The 19183-nt window shown below is 38.8% G+C and overlaps 2 protein-coding genes and 1 long non-coding RNA gene across 5 annotated transcripts; 2 read left to right on the top strand and 1 right to left on the bottom strand.

Annotated features, from left to right (window-relative positions):
- The first annotated feature begins 589 nt into the window (after positions 1–589).
- LOC116111488 (argininosuccinate synthase, chloroplastic-like) lies at positions 590–5161 on the top strand. Its single transcript, XM_031397666.1, has 10 exons — positions 590–762; positions 992–1050; positions 1221–1302; positions 1729–1867; positions 2443–2491; positions 2769–2951; positions 3233–3307; positions 3393–3578; positions 4245–4333; positions 4471–5161. The coding sequence occupies exons 1-10, from the start codon at positions 693–695 to the stop codon at positions 5021–5023; spliced, it is 1485 nt and encodes a 494-aa protein (XP_031253526.1). The 5' UTR covers positions 590–692; the 3' UTR covers positions 5024–5161.
- Positions 5162–6714: 1553 nt separating this feature from the next.
- On the top strand, positions 6715–8790 carry LOC116111529. Its single transcript, XR_004125086.1, has 3 exons — positions 6715–7098; positions 7324–7464; positions 7545–8790. It is a non-coding gene; the product is annotated as an uncharacterized LOC116111529 (long non-coding RNA).
- A 164-nt stretch (positions 8791–8954) lies between these two features.
- On the bottom strand, positions 8955–12627 carry LOC116111496 (probable inactive leucine-rich repeat receptor-like protein kinase At3g03770). Of its 3 annotated transcripts, none has more exons than XM_031397684.1 (8): positions 12448–12627; positions 10596–12005; positions 10360–10493; positions 10011–10254; positions 9715–9926; positions 9613–9638; positions 9397–9508; positions 8955–9298 (listed from the first exon to the last, which is right to left on the bottom strand). In XM_031397684.1, the coding sequence occupies exons 2-8, from the start codon at positions 11947–11949 to the stop codon at positions 9086–9088; spliced, it is 2295 nt and encodes a 764-aa protein (XP_031253544.1). In that variant the 5' UTR covers positions 11950–12005; positions 12448–12627; the 3' UTR covers positions 8955–9085. The 3 variants fall into 3 exon arrangements, with proteins under 3 accessions (XP_031253544.1, XP_031253537.1, XP_031253551.1); XM_031397677.1 differs by lacking the exon at positions 12448–12627 and adding an exon at positions 12114–12358; XM_031397691.1 differs by lacking the exon at positions 12448–12627 and adding an exon at positions 12208–12358.
- Between the last annotated feature and the right edge of the window lie 6556 nt (positions 12628–19183).

Raw genomic sequence — 19183 nt, 5'->3', positions numbered from 1 at the left:
CGATTGGAGAGTTCAATCAGGTGGGGAGGTTAGAAGTTTTGATGTGGGGGTTGAGGGGACTGTAATGGTGGTGTCGGGAGGGGTCGATTTTGTCAGAAACAGGCCGGAAATCGCCAATGGGGTGAATTTGAGAAGTGAATGGTTATTTTAAAATTTTTCGGTGGGGTGAATTTGAGAAGTGAAGGTTGTTTTGAAATTTTCATCTTTGAAATAACCATTTTACCCTTTTTTAATTGTTAGAGTAAATAATTTTCTGTTAATTTAAGGGTGAAAATCTATAATTTATGAAACTAGAGGTGGAAACTTGCAGATTCGCCAAATCTTGGGTGGGAAAATGTCGTTTACTCTTCTTTTTATTATTATTTTTATTGGCTTTTGCCGTATTTTTATTGTTAATTGATTCTTATAATAATGATGGGCCAACACTGTTAGTTTTGGGGGTGAAATTGTCACTATATTATAATGTTCGAACGTTTTAGTTGGTTTCTACTTTCAAGAACCTTTGAACTTTGAATAGAGGGATTAAACAAGGGGGAAAATGAATTTACCCATTTTCTATTAACCCTTAAAACACTACTGATCTCTTTAGAACATAAAGGCTAAAACCCTGACGTTAAACTATTTGAGCTTCTGGTTGTCAGTGTGCGCTCTTCTCCCAACGAGACAGTAGAGGGTGTAGCTCCATCCAGAAAATGGCGCAATTGAAGGCAGTGTCACCGCCGTGTTCATCAATCAATCTTGCTCATCTTGGCCCAAAGACTGGTTTTTTTTTTTTTTCCCTTCAGTCTAAATTTCAATTCCTATATTTGCTTCATTTTTTCTTTTACGGATTTTTAGATGCATGTATCATTCATGGGATATTTTTTATTGTGACAAAATATTAGGTTACTTCATTTTATTTTACATTATTTTGTTTAACTGTGAAGACATTAAAGTATAGTTATGTTTTGTAATATAGATTCCGTTTAATCCTTATCATTTTTCCCTGCAGGGTCTTGGTTGTATAATAATAAAGTATCTTGGCCAAGAAAGGTGCATTCATTGCAACAGGTATTTACACTGGGATTTTGTATGGTTTCTTCTTCTTTTTTTTTTTTTTTTTTTTCATGTCCCTTCACTGTTGTAAGTACTATTCACTTCTGGAAAAATTGATTTATTTATGCTTCTACTTGGTTTTATGTTTGTGCTTTAATGAGATGTTTTTTAATTTTGGTTTGCAGTTTGGGTCAAGCGCAAGTGAACTTCATGGTCATGCATTTGTTAGCAATAATCGCAATGTCACCCAAGTTTGTGACAAGAAAGGTGTGGTTAAAATGAGAGAATCATCCTTTCATGTATTCATCATTTGAATATGATTTTTGGTTTTTTGGTTTTTGTTTTATTCTAAACTGCCCAGTTGTGGATGTCAATATTTTATTGATTGATCTTCTACTTGGATTGGCAAGAGAATGAACTGTGGCACATTTATGTAAAATGACGGGTAGGAAATGGAAATGTGTAAAATTAGTCAAGTACCATAGATTGATCTCAATGCATTAGTTTTGTAGGTTTTGTTGTTACACTCCTCAAAGCAAACAAGTTTGGTAAAGATGCTAATGTTGGGTAGTTTATCCGTACTTAATGTTATGTTTTTAACCTAAGTGATTTACAAGCTATTTGACATTCAATTATTATTATTATTATTTTTTGCTTTTTGTGTAATTCTGATGGCTTGTACTTGAGTTTTAGTCATTCAAGCAGTTCTTTCAAGTGATAAAGAGGTGGAAGTTTCCTCAGCTAAAAATGGAGGCCTGCGTGGCAAGTTGAATAAGGTTGTTTTAGCTTATAGTGGTGGCTTGGACACATCAGTCATTGTTCCGTGGCTAAGGTATACTCCTTGTTTTTTGTTTCATATTAGTTCTTTTTGTGAAATTAACTACCAATAGTTCATGAGTCATACAGTGTAATTCTTACTTGAATTAGGAGGCATAGGAATGTGTAGATGTCAGTATGAAACTGACATGGAATTTTCTCTTATTTGATATACCCAATATGTGTTATTTTTTTTATTTTTTAATATTTGTTTAATAAGGAGTGGTAGCAGCATAGAGTTTTGAGTATTTGAAAAGCAATGTGCATTGCTGTGTGATAATAGTATAGAGATGCCAACAATTTATGAAATTTTGATAACTTTGATGTGGTGCCAACAGTGAATTTTATGTTTGCTTCTGGCCTAATCAAATATTGCCATAACTCCATAATTGGACACTTATCCTTCATAGAGTGTAATCTGTTCACTTTATGTACTGCCAGTAGCATTCCATTTCACCTCATCTTCATGTTCCTTGATGTGTTTTAAAAGATTCTGTTTTAGTTTTTTCCAGTTGGGATCTATTCCTCTGATCTTTATTTTGAATCATTTCCTTCCGATATATTTCTAATTTTTTTTTTTTTATTTTGTAGGGAGAATTATGGTTGCGAGGTTGTCTGCTTCACTGCCGATGTTGGTCAAGTATGTTGATAGATTGACATATACTGTACTTACTGCATTATTGAACCTATTATGTGTCCTTAGATCCCATTGACCTGTTATGTTATGTTTTATTTGGTTATGATAAAGTGGGCTTGAGTAGAACTCACTCCCAAAAACTAGCTCAAGGGAGGAGGGAGCCCAATCACTTATATACACCATAACAGCCTACTATTAGGGTGATGTGGGACAAATTCAACTTCTAACAGGTTATAACTTATTTTCTTAATGTGTATGCTTACAAACATTCATTTTATAGGGCATTGGAGAACTGGAAGGTTTAGAAGAAAAGGCCAAAGCTAGTGGAGCTTGTCAGTTAGTGGTGAAGGACTTGAAGGAGGAATTTGTGAGAGACTACATATTTCCTTGTTTGCGAGCTGGTGCAATTTATGAAAGAAAATACTTGTTGGGAACCTCAATGGCACGCCCGGTTATTGCAAAGGTGATCTCCCATATCAGAGTTAATACTGATTGAGTAGTTTTGCATTCTAAGGGTCTGCTCTAAGCCTTGATTTCTACTTGTTGTACATAGTGAAGGAAATTGTGCCATCCTTTTGGTCGTTTTTCCTCTTTCTTGATTATTAACTAAATAAATATTCTTGACATTTTTTGTTTAATGACGGGTATGACTGTGTTGAGCTGTTAGTTATTTATGGATTTGTACGTTGGTTTTTATCTTTTATATGATAAATTTGTTGTTATAATGGTTACTCATGATGACAGGCTATGGTGGATGTTGCCAAAGAAGTTGGGGCTGACGCTGTCTCTCATGGATGCACAGGGAAAGGAAATGATCAGGCATGTTGCAACCTTCATCTTTGATAATTAAAAGACATTTTGTGTTAATTTTCTTACTAAATTTTGCCTTTCTAATCATCTTCAGGTCCGCTTTGAGCTTACATTCTTTGCTTTAAATCCTGAGCTGAATGTTGTGGCTCCATGGAGGGAATGGGATATTCAAGGAAGAGAAGATGCCATTGAATATGCCAAGAAGCATAATGTGCCTGTCCCTGTGACGAAAAAATCCATATACAGCAGAGACCGGAACTTGTGGCATTTGAGCCATGAGGTGACTGCCAATAATTTATTCTTTCTAATTGCATCTTATATTTATTGATATGATAATCCAAAGTCATGTTTTAGAGTAGAAGTTGAAAATCTGTTGTCTACTGTGAACTTTATTATTAATCTGCCAGTTTAATTTGTTGGACATTTTATAACCTGTAGTCATCCTTGCCAGAGTAAGATGGTATGGTTGTAGTTATGAATATGTAAGAGACACCTCTTTTAGATCTACAGATGGCATATTTGGTGAAAGAGTAGTCAAAGGTATTTTAAGTCACTTCAAATGGGAATTTTCTCACGGCATAGGCAACTTTTTATTCCCATTACATAGAGAAATTAGGCACATCTACCAAATTGTTTTCCCTTTTCTGAAGATATGAAATTAGGTGTATTTACCCAGTTGTGTGCAACATATGCGCTTATACTTAAGTTTTTGAATATGCATGGGTCTATGGTGGTGGAAAAGAATCACATAATTTTGTTCTAATTATGGAGCTGGTGATGTTAATCCAGTTATTTCATTAATCCCTGATTTTGCATAGAAATTAATGAATTCATTCATTTTGATGACCATAGTTTAAAGTTGCAGGGCATTGCTCAAAAACTTTGTTGTTGTTTCTCCACTCACTTTTCTCCCCTAATTTTGTTTTTTATGTTTGTGAACCTGAAGGGAGACATCTTAGAAGACCCAGCAAATGAGCCAAAAAAAGATATGTACATGATGAGTGTTGATCCAGAAGATGCACCTGACAAACCTGAGTAAGTTTTCATAACATGTTTTCAATCCAGCATATCTCTTTTTTCTTTTTTCTTGTTCTTTTTCTTTTTTTTTTTCTCTCCATAATGAGATGGTACTTACTTCTATGCTCTTACTTCTATGCTCTTACTTCTTGTAGACTCGTTGAAATTGGGATAGTTAAGGGTCTTCCTGTTTCAGTCAATGGAAAACAGCTTCCCCCAGCATCCCTTCTTGCCCAACTAAATGAGATCGGTGGGAAACATGGAATCGGCCGTATTGACATGGTTGAAAACAGGCTTGTCGGTATGAAAAGTCGTGGAGTTTATGAAACTCCTGGTGGCACCATCCTCTTTGCTGCTGCTCGTGAGCTAGAGTCTTTAACACTTGATCGAGAAACAATTCAAATCAAAGATTCCCTAGCCCTCAAGTATGCAGAGCTTGTTTATGCAGGAAGGTGGTTTGACCCACTTCGCGAGTCAATGGATGCGTTTATGGAGAAGATCACTGAGACCACCACAGGTTCTGTGACTCTCAAGTTATACAAAGGATCTGTTTCTGTAACTGGTCGGAAGAGCCCGAACAGTCTGTATAGGCAAGATATCTCTTCATTTGAGAGTGGACAGATTTATGATCAGGCTGATGCTGCTGGATTTATAAAGCTTTATGGTCTTCCAATGAGGGTTAAGGCAATGCTTGAGAAGGGTATCTGACGAAATAGATTTTTTTTTTCTTTGTATTGCTAGATTGAGCCTCTGGATTTAAGTTTTGACGTCTATATCTTGGTTAGAGATTTATTTATTGTAACTTTGGCTTGGTTGGAGATAATTATTTGAAGTTATTTAGTTGAATATAATCTTATATTTGAGTTGTTCATTAATATTTCCTTATGATCAAGAGTCTAGTTGGTGCCAGTGAGGCAGAAACTAAAATCATTTGGAGCTTATTCTCAAAATAATTTCTGTGGATACAGATAGATTATTGCTTTATAGGAAACACAAAACTATATATTAAAGAAAAGATTAGATACATCAGTGTATTAGAAATCCACAAAGACATCAAAGAGGTACTGGGAAATAAATCTATAAAAAATAGTGACTAGTGTTCCATTCTTTGCGTGAAAACACAAGTAAATTATACAAATTACAAAGATAGTCTAAAAACCCTTCTCAATTAAGATGAATAAGGAAAAAAGAAGTCTTTGAATTCCTTTAAAGAGTTTATTTTTATTTCCCCTATATTAACTCATCCATTTCATTCATAAAGTATTAAAAACACTTTTGTAATTAAAAAAATTCATATACCTCTTACAAAATTATTAAAAACCCCTAAATAGTTTTGAACATGTGAGCAATCTCACGTGAGAGAATGAAATGAGCTATTTCTTAAGCAAAAAGTTTATTTCTCCCATAATGTCTCATTGTTATTGTCACATTTCTCTCAAAGGATATGATTATTTCTTTCTTGCAATATAATCTAAAAAAGAATTGAAACGACATATGTTGAAAGAGATTTTAGAAAAGCAAAAATATTATCCTAATTAGAACTCCACAAGAATTTGGATAGTTAAAGATATCTAAATTCTTTCCAAACTCTAATCCATAATTTTGAAGCCACTGAAAAAGAGCATCGATGAGAGAGATTTATTGATGCGTGATTTTAACATCAACTAATCGACACGTGTGTAACGTTGATTGGTTAAGAGACACACGTGATTATGGATAGAATGTAAAATAAATACAATGAGAGCTTTTTAAAGTGGTTCGGATGTTAAGGTAGCAAGTCCTACATCCACTGATTTGTATTAGTATTGTGGGTCAGGTCGCAACAGCGGACTGACTTACAAATGATTAGGGAAAAATAAGTACAAAGTTTACAAGAGAGAGAGAGAGAGAGAGAGAGAGAGTTAGTTCCCAATGCAAAAATAGCCGAATCCCCTTAATGAAGGGTCTTCCTCTTCTTATAGCGAGATGAATGCAAGTAATCATCATTAAATCCATGGGTTGGTGTGCATGTCAGGACTAAATCCAGCTTTATGTCACATTACCCTTCTTCCAAACTGATTTCACGCGATTTTGAGCAGGGAGTGGACACGTGGGAGCTCCACAGCGTCTTGCAGGTCTGATGTGCGCTTACCGTTCTGACGGGAGCAGGTCACACTTTATCCGTGATTTCCCACATCAACCCTTGATTATTAGGCATAAAAGATTAATCTTTTTTTTTTTTTTTTTTTTTCCCCTTAGATGCTCGGCCAGTAGTTTGCGCGCACTTAGAAATGGTTAAATGATTCACACACCAAAAATGGAGAAATGGTTAATGATTTTGCTTTTGCCAATTAGCTCACTGTCCTAGCACCACGTGTTTGGCACGTTCACACGACGTGGCAGCTACGGTTGATTAATCTACAGTTTGTCCGGCTAGATTTTTGCCAAGTAACCGCCGGTTTGCAGTGATGATGCACATTGCAGAGCCGCGGCGCTTCCACTGGATCGCCTACTCCGGCTCACTCTGAGCCGTATTTACGCATCCACAGCTCTACCGCAACTCGATCCTGATCATTTCTACTATTACTACCAAGCCGAGATGGAGCGGAGCCGCGATCGCCTCTCCTTGGTTCCAGTGTCTGACGCGCTAGGCTCGGAAACAACAAGAGGAGTGCAGTTGGCATTCATCGGAAATCCAAGCGCCAAGAAGTACGTGTATGTCGATATGCTTTCGAAGCTTCTACAATTCCCCGACGTTTCAATGGCCACTGTCGTCCGTCAAGAGCTCAGCCCTCTACTAAAAGGTACTATAAGTCTTTCTTTTTTTCTTTCTTGGAACTGTTTCTTGTGTTTTTTACAATTGGTATTGGTTAGTTGTTGTTGAGAAGATTTGTTTAGTTCTCTTGGAGTCATCTGATTGATTAATTTAATTTTCACAAGATTTCTTTAGTTCATCTATTTCCTTTTTCATGGAAGTAAATTTATGATATCATATCCCCGTGCTTTTCATCCTATTATTTGTATTTTAGATTGCAAATGCGGTTAATAGAGGAGAAACTGTTCCGGAGGATATAATTTTGGGGCTGTTGTGAAAAAGATTGGAAGATGAATATTACAGAGGCGAGATTGGTTTTTTTCTTGATGGCATTCCACGTACACGCATACAAGCTGTGAGTTTCTGTCTCAACGTTGTCAAGTTAATATCATATTCTTGTTCATAATAGCTTGATTCTTGTGCATCGTCCTACAGGAGATCCTTGACCAACTTGCTGAGATTTGGTATGAACTTCTAATGCTCAGAGGATTTCGTGGTGAAAAGCCATGGAGGTCGTATCTTTTCCCTGCTTTCATGAATGTTAAGAGATGAGCAACTCCCTTGTTATATTTTTTGTTATGCCTTTTGCCATTGCAGAAGGATCCTGGAAGGAAAAACTACAAGCTTATGCTGGACAGATAATCATTGATCAACATATTATCTTGGCTTTATAATTTTGGTGTTACTTTATGAACTCAACTGTGGATATTTACCACAACATTATTTTGTTTTCCCACACCATGGTTCCCATAACCTAGTTTGTCGATTTTTCTGTGTATTCATTTCCAAGCTAAGGCAAGACAACATTATAAAATGTTCGAAAAAGTGATTGAAAAGAAGAAAAAAAACCCTATTAAAATGATGTAGCCCCTTTAGTTGAGAGATATCTTTGTTTTGTCCTTATTTTCAAATTCGTGGCACACCATCCTTTTCCTTTTTCCAGCTGATGTGCACCTTTCAGACTAAATCATATTTGAAGTTGTTAAGTTACTGAAGGCTGTGTTGTTGGTTTATACAAGTTTAATTCCGAGACAAAGCATCTCCCAGTTTTGTGAACATGCTGAATTTACTCTTATCTGTTGTTACAATAATAATTCGCAAAAATTGTTTATAAATGTGGATATGTTTCATAAAGAAACTGTCATTTGGGCTTTTATGAAATTACACTGAAAATAGTAAAAAAAAAAAAAAATTGTATTTTTGGATCTTTTTCTGTAGGTTGGACATTGAAAACTAGATATATACTTATTTTTCTTTTTCCTTCTTCAGAGCAAGCAGCTGGAAGTTTATTACATGAAACAGAAAAAACTTCTTGAGTTTCAAGTTAGTGGTGCACCGGTAGAGACTTGGCAAGGACTTCGGACTTCATTACATCTACCACATATTGATGCTGCCCATTTTTCACAAAAAGAGATAACAGGTTCCAATGTACATTAGACTTTGTATTACCTATTTTTCATTCAGGAGCTGACTTTACAACAATAGTTAGGCAAAGAGGAAGAGTGTTTGTATATACATAATAAATGTTATAGATTTAAGTTTTGCTGCTTTTCTGTTGTCCAAGAGTAAAGCAATATTGATCCTGCTATTTGTATTCATATCTTTGGCATTTTAGCAGAGACTTAGTGCCTTTCTCCAGTTTTTGCTATATTCTTACCTAATTCTTAGATTGATTTTTTCATTTTGCTAAATTTCTGTTTTTTTTTTTTTAATCTTATTAAAATTTAGCACAAATTAAATGGGATGATGTGGATAATAACAGTCAGTACCATGTTGATCTTTGGATACTACTATAACAATATTATTCTTCTAAGAAAAAAAATCAAATATAAAGAATTACTCCCAAAAGTAAAATGATAATAGATCCCAAATTGAAGCACAAATTTATGAGTAGTAAATATCCTCAAAAGTATGCTTTATCAGCAAACTAATCAAAAAGGCAGCTCCAGAGATATACAAAAATGTGCTCGCCGCCATCAAATTCTAGGTTCATTATCGGCTGTTGCCTGGACTTGAGCTGCATACTGAAGGTTCCAAAGAATGTCCTCAAAAGAGGGACGACTCCATGATTCAGAGCAGATGCATTTGTTTGTAATTGCGATCACAATTGAGAGGGATTCTTGTGAGCAAGTCGCCAGCACTACTGGGTTCACAATCCTTCCTCTGCCATCTGGGCTGTTTAAAGATGCCTGTAAAATTCAGAGTCCACTATTAGACAGAAGGGCAAAGAAAAGGTTTCACTTCATTGGGCAATGTTATAAATTATGATAATTATCTGCATACATACCAATTCATCTCGTAGAAATGCTCCTTTTCTAGCAGATACTGAAGGTCCAACAAGAGACTCGAGTATCATGAATCCAAAGCTCAAAACATCATCCTCTAATTTTATCATTTGCCTGCAAAACTTAAATTAGTTAAATGAAAATCTCTCTGTTAAATTCTATAAATTGTTCGAGCTCATTTTGTTCTGTTGGATAAATTATGCTGAGTTTGTTTTTACCTGGATTCGTGGTCTCCCTGTTTAACCTAGCGACACAGAACAGAAATCATAAGCAAATTGGGACCAAGATGTTGATTGGAAGGACAGAAATTTTAGCCTTACCCCAGTACTGTTAATTTCTTCCGAGACAATAGACAGTCCATAGTCACTCAACTTTGCAATTCGATGCTCATTTAGCAAGATATTGTTTGTCTTCAATCTGTTGTTGAAGAAACCAGGAATAACTCCAGTATGCAAGAAGTGCACAGCCTTCGCCGTACCGATTAGAACAGCCAATCTCTCTGACCAATTGAGAACCTCTCCCGGAGTATTCTCTACACATGTAATTAGAACCGAATTAAGTGGAAAGGCAGAGTTAACTTCTAAGATAATGGATTATTCAATGTTGTAAAAATTACCAGAGAGATGACTTCGAAAATTCCCATTTGGCACGTATTCATATATGAGAAACACTTTGTTTATACTGTAATCATCGCGGCCTCCACCATCAATGCAGTGCCCCAAAAGGCAAACCAAATGCGGATGACGAAGCTTTGCAAGTAAATCCAGCCTGAGTTTAAGATTTCGAATGGAATATTTCCTTGATGGAGGTAGGCACCTTACCGCAACCAGGGTTCCATTTTCTAATCTTCCTTTGTAAAGCTGGAAAATTGAAGGACAAAACAGTGAGTTCAAGAAAAGGGTCTATCGCAATCTAAATTGTGAAGCACTTTATGAGACACTGGATGCTAATGTAATTGACAGTACCTTCCCATATGAACCCTCGCCCATAAATGCAGAATTATCAAAGTTGTTTGTTGCTTCATTCAACTCCTCTAAGGCAAACGGCCGGCACACTGGAAGCCCCTGAGAGCCCAACTTTGCAGCTTCAGAAATAAACCCTGTAGAGTGAAGAAAGAAAAAGTATAGTCACCATTTAACTATCATGTGCAGGTGCAATCTTCAGAATTATCAAAGTTTTTTTTTTTTGGTGGATGACCTACGTGCGTTTGTCAAGATGTCTGAAGAGAACCCTGCTGCTGAGTTATCTTTAACTGCTTTATGCAGTAAATGCTGCTCCGATTGCCCTCGCGGGCAATATCTTCTACACACAATGAGGAATGCGAAAGCCAGAAGCCCCATAGTGATAACTATGCATACAATAATGCCCACCAATATTGCTACATTTCTGCTTTCAGATTGCTTCCTCTTCCTGTGGACTTCTCTGCAGTATGATTCTGCATGCTGATTAGGTACCTGAGTGGATAAGCAATTTCCACCAAGCTTAACCACTCTTTTAGCTGATTCATTGCTTAAACAGGAAGGTACTTCTCCTGCTAATCGATTGTCAGATATATCAACAAAACCAAGCTTGCCTCCACAGTTTAGATGATTTGGAAGTGATCCACTCAGCATGTTTGATGCCAAATTCAAGTAACTGATGTTTGGCAATGAGAAAAGTAGACCCGGAGGCATTCCTTCCAGTAGATTGGATGACAAGTCTAGGTGTTGTATTTGGTTTAGCTTGCTATATTGCTTTGGAATCTCACCTGAGAAGGAGTTGTTACTGAGAAAGGCCATGACCAGTCCTCTTGGCAACGCAGGTAGATCAGAATCTAATTTGTTTTCACTCAAGTCCAGCACATTTAAGCTACTTAGGCCACTGAGATCTGGTAATCTCCCAGATATTTCATTCACAGATAAAACAAGATCAGTGAGAGTGGTCATATGCCTTATTGAAGATGGAAATGGACCCTTTAATCTGTTATTTCTCAAGCTTAGAAATGTCAGATTAGAGAGAGAATCAAACCAATTGGGGATTGTATCATTGAAGAAATTGTCATCCAACTTAAGAGTTTGAAGCTTCACCATTGCAGAGATTTTAGGAGGAACTGAACCAAAGAGATAATTGGAACCCAAGTCCAGGTATTCAAGTGCAAACAGTCGATGAATTTTGTCCGGAAGTGGACCCCAAATTCCCAAAGATACCAAACTAAGAACTCTCAAGCTTGTCAACCTTTCCAGAGTAGTGACAAAAGAATCCATAGAAAAGTTCTCTGATAAAGTTAGATTTGCAATTGCAAAACCTTCAAAATTACTAACCTTGGAAGGCGTATCACCCATGATTTTGAGCTCAGTCACAACATTGTCTTGGCATGAGATGTTCACTTGTATAGAAGAAGTTATATAACAAAAATCGGTGCCATGATCGTTCCATATCTCTAGTTGCTTAGGGTACTCCAAATGCTTCCTTAGTTGAAGAAGCACTTGTTCCTGTGAGGATTGCAGTTGATAGGAACCCGGAATCGTCAAACTCCATGTAAGACTTAACAGCAATAACAAGTTAAAATACCCCATGGAAAAGCTTTAACTACTTTCTGCAGTTCCTTTGTGAGCAGTTATGAGTCTGAACTCTGAAACAACAAACAAATTATTAGCCAAACATCCAGAGAAGAGCCTTCAGGGATTAAAAAACAAAAAACCCAGAAAAGTAATGCATATACTATGAACAAGAGCTTCACCTCTGAAGTTCAAAAAGTGAACTTTTGTCAATGTTAACTTTCTGAAGTCAGACAAAACATACTAATCGAAAACTAAGAGGGGAAGAACAGATACTTTAGCAATAAGTGATCCAGGATCATGTTTCAAAAGATATGTTGAATGATTCAATGACATTTTCGGAAGCCATGAAGGAGAAAAAGAACTAGTGAACAAAAAATTATGTGTATTGGGAAGTGATTGTTTCTCTTTTTTTATCTGAAGTAAAGAAGTCGAGCCATTGAATAATACCCAGAAACACTAATAAAAAACACAATGTTTTTAGCTGAAAATCTTAGGCGTTGCTAGGTGGGGTACCTTGAGTAAATGCATGTAGTGCTTCCACATGCTGTTTTCCTTCAGCACAGGGAGCTCCTTCCAAAATAAATGGAATGAATTTTTGCCTTCAACATCCATTAACTAGTAGAGTGAGTACTGAAGAGCTAACGGAATCTGTTATTTTGCTCCAATATGTTTTTCCCATCTACTTCTTTTCATCCTGTCCTTTCCAATTCTACGTCATATGTCATTTCCCTAAAAGCTGCAGTTATTTTACCTCATACTCCTATTATCAAAGTTGCAACTTGCCTATCAATTATTTCATGAAATTCAAGCAAAAAAAAAAAAAAAAAAAGAGAGTAGAAGAGAGCATGAAAAACTGGTTTTTGTTTAGCAAATATCAGAATCTTTTGTTTCTGTAACCAAGTCATTATTTTAAGCTAATGTATGATAGATGTTTGGGAAATTGTGGTGGCAAGAACAGGACAGGCTGTAAATGGGCAAATTTGCAGTTTGCCCATAAATTTCATTTCCTTCCGTTTGACTGTATAGTATATTTAATTACTGATATTTTTTCAGCATACTGTTTCCATTGTACTCTCAGGCAGTCAGGCCCACTCTAAATCTTGTACCAAGGAGATAAGAGTTATGGTGTGGCCAGCTCTGCAATTTCCTCACTTAATTCAACAGTTATTTTAAAGTTGTCAGGAATATTTTTTTATTATAAGAAACATATTTAAGAACACAAAAGCATGAGATGATGACATTTTCCCCACCAAAGTTTGGGTCTACTACCCCAGATCTCTCAGTTTAAACTAATTAATAGACCCCCTAATTCTTAAAAGTTAAAAACGTTAACCCATGCAAAGGCAGAACAAGTAATTCACTCGTACACATAACTGTAGAATGAGTGGTTCACTTGTTTCAGATTTGGATTTTGTTATACCTGGGAACTCAGGGCTGACGTGGCACCCTGTTAAGTACGCAAGGTCAGACCTCGGGAAGAGCCTACTGCCATCCTGACGTAGCTGCTTCGTGTAATCACGGTGGCATCCACAGCTTGCTTTCTTTAGAGTAATGGGTGCACGTCAGGTCAGCAAGGAGTTGTGATGATCCCGCGTGTCCAACCCCTGCAGCAAATCACGTGAATTACTCCAAACGAAGGATTTTCGCGGATCATCCCACCAACTTTCAGATTCAGTGATGATTACCTCAAGGCATCCCACTATAAAATGGGAGTTCCTCTCTCATTAAATGGATTCGCACATTTTACTCTTGATAAGAACTCACTCTCTAGAAAAGACAGTCTTAAATACTTGTATTATCAGTGTAAAGTCAGTCGTCTAAAGCGACCTGACCCTTATCATTAATAAAAACATCAGTGGACGTAGGATTTGCTTCCTTAGCATCCGAACCACTTTAAAACTTCTTTCTCACTACATTCACTCCCATTCTTATAAAAACCTTTCACGTGTGTCTTTTGGGGCTAACCCAACATTTCACATGTGCTTTTAGTTGGTGTCAAAATCATGCATCAACAGATTTAATCTCTGACTGTTAGATTTAGGGGGGTATCTCCTAATATTTGAAAGGTCAGGACCTTAAGATCATAGGGCAAAAGTTCAGGATGGATTAATTGTTCTCTCCTTTAAAATGTTCTTCTTTTACAACTTTATATTTTAAAAAAGGAGATGTTAAAGGCAGCTTTTCTTGTACAATCTTTAAAATGTGAAAAGCGGTTGCTGTTATACCAAAACACTTCGAATCATAAATTTAATTAATATTCAAAACAAAATACTGATAGTAAACTCTTTTTAATCGTTTAATTACATGTTGTCAATTAATTTATGTGCATTTTATGTGATTCTATAAAGCATTAACTTTCTCGTACATGATTCCAGCTTTGAAGAAAGATGATAGGCCTAAAAAATCAGGGCTGACATGAGCTTACGTTAGCAAGTGCTAATCAGAGTTCAGGAAGGGTTTGTGTCGTCTAGACGCTGTCACGACATGCAAGGACGGAAGAGGTATGGCTACAGTCAGTGCGGTAGGTGAATGCCAAGCTTGTGAGTGGCTAGGAATTATCCATCTGCCCAAGCCCTACGCGATTTAAGGATGTCTCCCGTGCAGACAACTAATGGGAAGCGGGTTAGGAATTGTACCACACCTGCCCAACTATAGAATCATAATTACTACCTTGGGTCCACCAACTATAAATAGAGGGCTCCTCTCTCATTTACGGGATGGGCTCATCTTCAATCTTCCAAAGCATATATAAACTCTCTCTTGATTGTAATTTAGCTCGCTGTACGCAACCTGACTATAACCATCTATTAATACAACCACAGTGGATGTATGATTCGCTTTTGAGCATCCGAACCACTTTAAGAACCGCTTCTTATTTCTTCTCTCATTGCGCATTTTTATATCACGTGTAATTTTTACCGCTTAGCACTTTGCACGTGTGAGTCTTTGGTGTCAAAATCAAGCATCAGCAGTTTGGGCTCTGATTTAGTATCTGCTCTTCATCAGACACCTCTGACCAACCAATCATATCCATCAACAAATGGCTTACGGTTTTGAAACTGAGCGAACCAACCTCGAAATGAGGAAATCCCCTGGGTACAGGATGACACTTCTCCCGAAGTGTCGCCAGTCCAACAGAATATCATGCCAGATATTCCTTCAAGCTCACAACTCGACCCAGCCGTGATGAATTACCTGGAGAGGTTCAAAAATACTCTCCAAACGGTTAGCCAAAGGTTAGACCGTTTGGATTGGGTCGTACCACCAGAGTCCAATGAGGCGGTGCTACCACCAAAGACGCCCGCAGGTCGCACGAAAGTGCAGAAAAGGGCAAAAGCCCATACCGTGTGCACTGCAGCTCGTAAAAGTAAGCGAAAGCAAGTGGCGAGCAGTGGACCGCAAGGCTCCGAGGGACTAGCGAACACCAATCGTGCAACGGGTAGAATACCTATGGCATTACTACTCGACTACATGTCGCAGTATGAGCCATTCCATGCCATGTCGCATGGGCACTCCCACAAAAGTGCAAGACAGAGAGATTCCCAATATCACCAAAATGATGACCTCGACCGTCATCATGCGAGAAACCCTCGTCGTTCGTGGGTCGATTTTGACTACTACGGAGGTCGGGAAAACTCCCCAAGCCATTCAATGCCTTCACACGGCCCCAACCAATGTGTGTCAAGGTTCGCCGGAGCTTTCGACCGAGTTGAGAAAGAGTCCGATTTACGGGCTTTCCTCAACTACAACCATGAGGGTCGAACCCACGTTGCAGAAAGTGATCCTCAGGTAGCTCCACTACCTCAAATTGAGGAACTGCAACGAGCTTTGGATTAGCTCAAGGATCAGCTCAAGGCTCAGCAGAATGAGCGTGGGAAGGTCGCTAAGGCGTCTCCCTTTTCCCTAGCAGTGTTAGCTATGCCTCTCCCATCGAGATTCAGAATGCCTGACATACGGGCCTTCGATGGGAATTCTAATCCGCAAGATCACCTTTACAAGTTCAACGACCTCATGAAACTCCACCAAGTCTCCGACTTGGCCAAATTTCGTTGCTTAGCAGTAACTCTGACTACCTATGCCAAGCGCTAGTTCAGATCACTTCCCGTGGGATCAATCAGCTTATGGCAACAAATAACCTCATCATTCTTGAGACACTTCTAGACGAACAGGAAGTTTTCGATGCCGTTGAGCTATCTAAGCAACATACGATAGGTGAGGAATGAATCCCTCCAGTCTTATATATACAAATTCCACAGGGAACTCCACAAAGTGGCTGACACTCCCGAAGAGTCCATTCAGACTCTCATTATCGTGGGGGTTCGCCCACAAACTGACTTATGGAAGGAATTGCAATTTGAGGACAATGTTTCCCTCACTCGCTTCTACGACCTCATTGAGAAGTATCTCCGAATCGAAAATTCTGTTGTCGCTCTTAATCGCCACACCCTCGGTCCTTCGACCAATACTCCCAACCAGGGGGGAAACAATAGAAAGGTTGATTGCTGATGGGCTAATGACGATCAATGGAAAGGAAAGAAGCAGCCATTGGAGCCCAAAAAATCTTATGCCCAAGTTCCTTGTTGCTCTAGCAACAAAAGTCAATACACTCCTTTGAATGCCTCAGTGTCGACTATTCTGGATAAGTCAGAGGAGTCCAGCCTACTCGGAGAGCCAGAGCCTATGAAGAATCCCCCTTCAGCTAGGAACAGCAAAAAGTACTACCGCTATCATCGAGATAATATGCATCACACTGATGAGTGTCGGGCTCTCAAGCAAACAATTGAAGACCTCATCAGGCACGGGCATTTCAAGGAGTATGTTGATGGTCCGACTCTCGTTCGGGAAAAGGATCAAGAGGAACAATGGAAGAAGCACCGTGGTCGCAAGGGTCTCTATTGTGTAGGGATCATCTTCAGAGGATCACACCTCGCAGAGAATTCTCGAGGTGCCTAGGAAAGGTATGCTTGGGAAGCTCGTCATGACCCCATGAGTGTGATGAGCACGGCGTCGCGACCCGTTAAGGTTCGTAGAGAAGAGAATATTACCTTCTCTGAGAAAGAGGTAGTTCGATTGCATCATCCCCATGAGGATGCACATTGCGCCTGAAATAGGTCAGTGTGAAGTCCACAGAATGTTGGTGGACAATGGAAGCGCTGTGAATATCCTGTTTCAGCGAGCCTTCGAAAAAATGCAATTGGACGAGGCAGACTTGAAGCTTGCCTCCATCCCTCTCTACGGTTTTACTGGGGATCATCTGATTCCTAGGGGAACGATCTCACTCCTAGTCATGTTGGGTGAGACCAACAAAATGATCAAGATGATGGAGTTTTTGGTGATAGATTGTCTGTCCACCTTTAACGGCATTTTGGGACGACCCCTACTACAAAGTTTTAAGACAGTCACCTCTATCTACCATTTGAAAATAAAGTTACCCACTCCGACGGGGATTGGGGAAGTAAAAGGATCTAAGTACGAATCTCGCGACTACTACATAAGGGCAGTGCAGATGGCGTGCAAGGGAAAGGGAAGGCCAATGGGCATCCTCAAGTAGGCTATGACGATTAGTAGGATTGAGCCACAACTTGACCTAGTAGAGGACAACATGGATCCTTGCATCCAGGGGTGCCCTCATAGTGGGCCAATTGAGGACCTATCTGAGGTGTCAGTCGATCAAAATGAGCTGACCCGAGTGTTGAGAATCGGGAGTAATCTCAACCCCCAGCTCTCCAAAAGCCTGACGAGCTTCCTCAGAGAGAATGTCGATGTTTTTGCATGGACTCATGCTGATATGATCGGGATCAACCCGAATGTTATATGTCATGCACTCAACATTGACAATGCAGTCAAGCCGGTTCGCCAGAAGAGAAAAGCCATGAACCATAAGCGTTATGCTTCCTTGAAAATTGAGGTAGATAACCTCATTTTAAATGGGTCTATTCTAGAGACGCTTTACCCGAGCTAGGTTTCCAATCCAGTCTTGGTAAAGAAGCCCAATGGCAAGTGGCAAACCTGTGTCGACTTCACCGACCTCAACAAAGCATGTCTGAAGGACAATTTTCCCTTGCCAAGGATCGACCAACTCATTGATGCCACCTTCGGGCACGAGCTGTTGAGTTTTATGGGTGCCTACTCGGGGTACAATCAGATCCTGATGTATGCCCTTGACGAAGAGCATATCTCGTTCGTTATAGACTGAGGATTGTATTATTACAAGGTCATGCCCTTTGGCCTAAAAAACGCTAGGGCAACTTACTAGTGGCTGGTTAACCATATGTTTTCCAAGTAGATCAGAAAGTTGATGGAAGTCTATGTTGATGACATGCTGGTTAAGTCGCATGTCGTTTCAAATCACATAGCGCATCTCGCTAAGATGTTCAACATACTCCGAAAGTACTGGATGAAGCTCAACCCTTTTAAATGCTCATTTAGGGTATCCTCAGAAAAATTTCTAGGGTATATGGTTAACTAAAGGGGAATCGAAATCAACCTTGAGAAGATTCAGGCTCTCCTTGATATGAAAAGCCTGACCAACCGAAAACAAGTTTAGAGCCTAAATGGAAGGATAGCTGCTATCAATTGCTTCATATCGAGAGCAACAGATCGTTGCTTATCATTTTTTAATATACTCAGGGTCAACAAGCGACTGCTAGAAGCCAAAATGCGGTATCCGAAAATGGAGCGATTAGCTTATGCCCTACTGATTGCCTCCAGGAAGTTGCAACCCTATTTTCATACCCACACAATCCATGTTTTGACCAACTACCCACTCAGGCAAGTTCTTCAAAAGCCGGAAGCTTCGAGTAAGTCACTCAAATGGACAATGGAATTGAGTCAGTTTGATCTCCATTATAGACCAAAGGCAACCATCAAAGGGTTGGTTGTTGCCGATTTCATTTCAAAATTCTCATACCAGCCAAATTGAGAATCCAAGCAGTAAGCCAGCGAAGTCATCCAGAAAACCATTTAGAACTTATCGACTTGAAGCCTCTATATCGATGGTTCCTCGAACAGGAAAAGAGCTGGGGCAGGTCTTCTCCTCCTCAGTCCCGAAGGGACTCGCATTCATGAAATTCTTCGATTTGGGTTTCAAGGTACGAACAATGAGACCAAATATTAAGCTCTGCTCGCCAGTCTACGACTAGCAAAGGAAATGGGATCGGACGTGATCAATGTTCATAGTGACTCCCAGCTGATTGTTAATCAAATCTTGAGAGAATATCAAGCCAAGGAAGAGAACATGATCAGCTAT

The sequence above is a fragment of the Pistacia vera genome, unplaced genomic scaffold, assembly GCF_008641045.1.
Source record: "Pistacia vera cultivar Batoury unplaced genomic scaffold, PisVer_v2 Contig1191, whole genome shotgun sequence".
In the NCBI taxonomy this organism is placed as follows: domain Eukaryota; kingdom Viridiplantae; phylum Streptophyta; class Magnoliopsida; order Sapindales; family Anacardiaceae; genus Pistacia; species Pistacia vera.
Note: the sequence above shows the minus strand (reverse complement) of the source record. Positions and strands in the feature narration are given on the sequence as shown.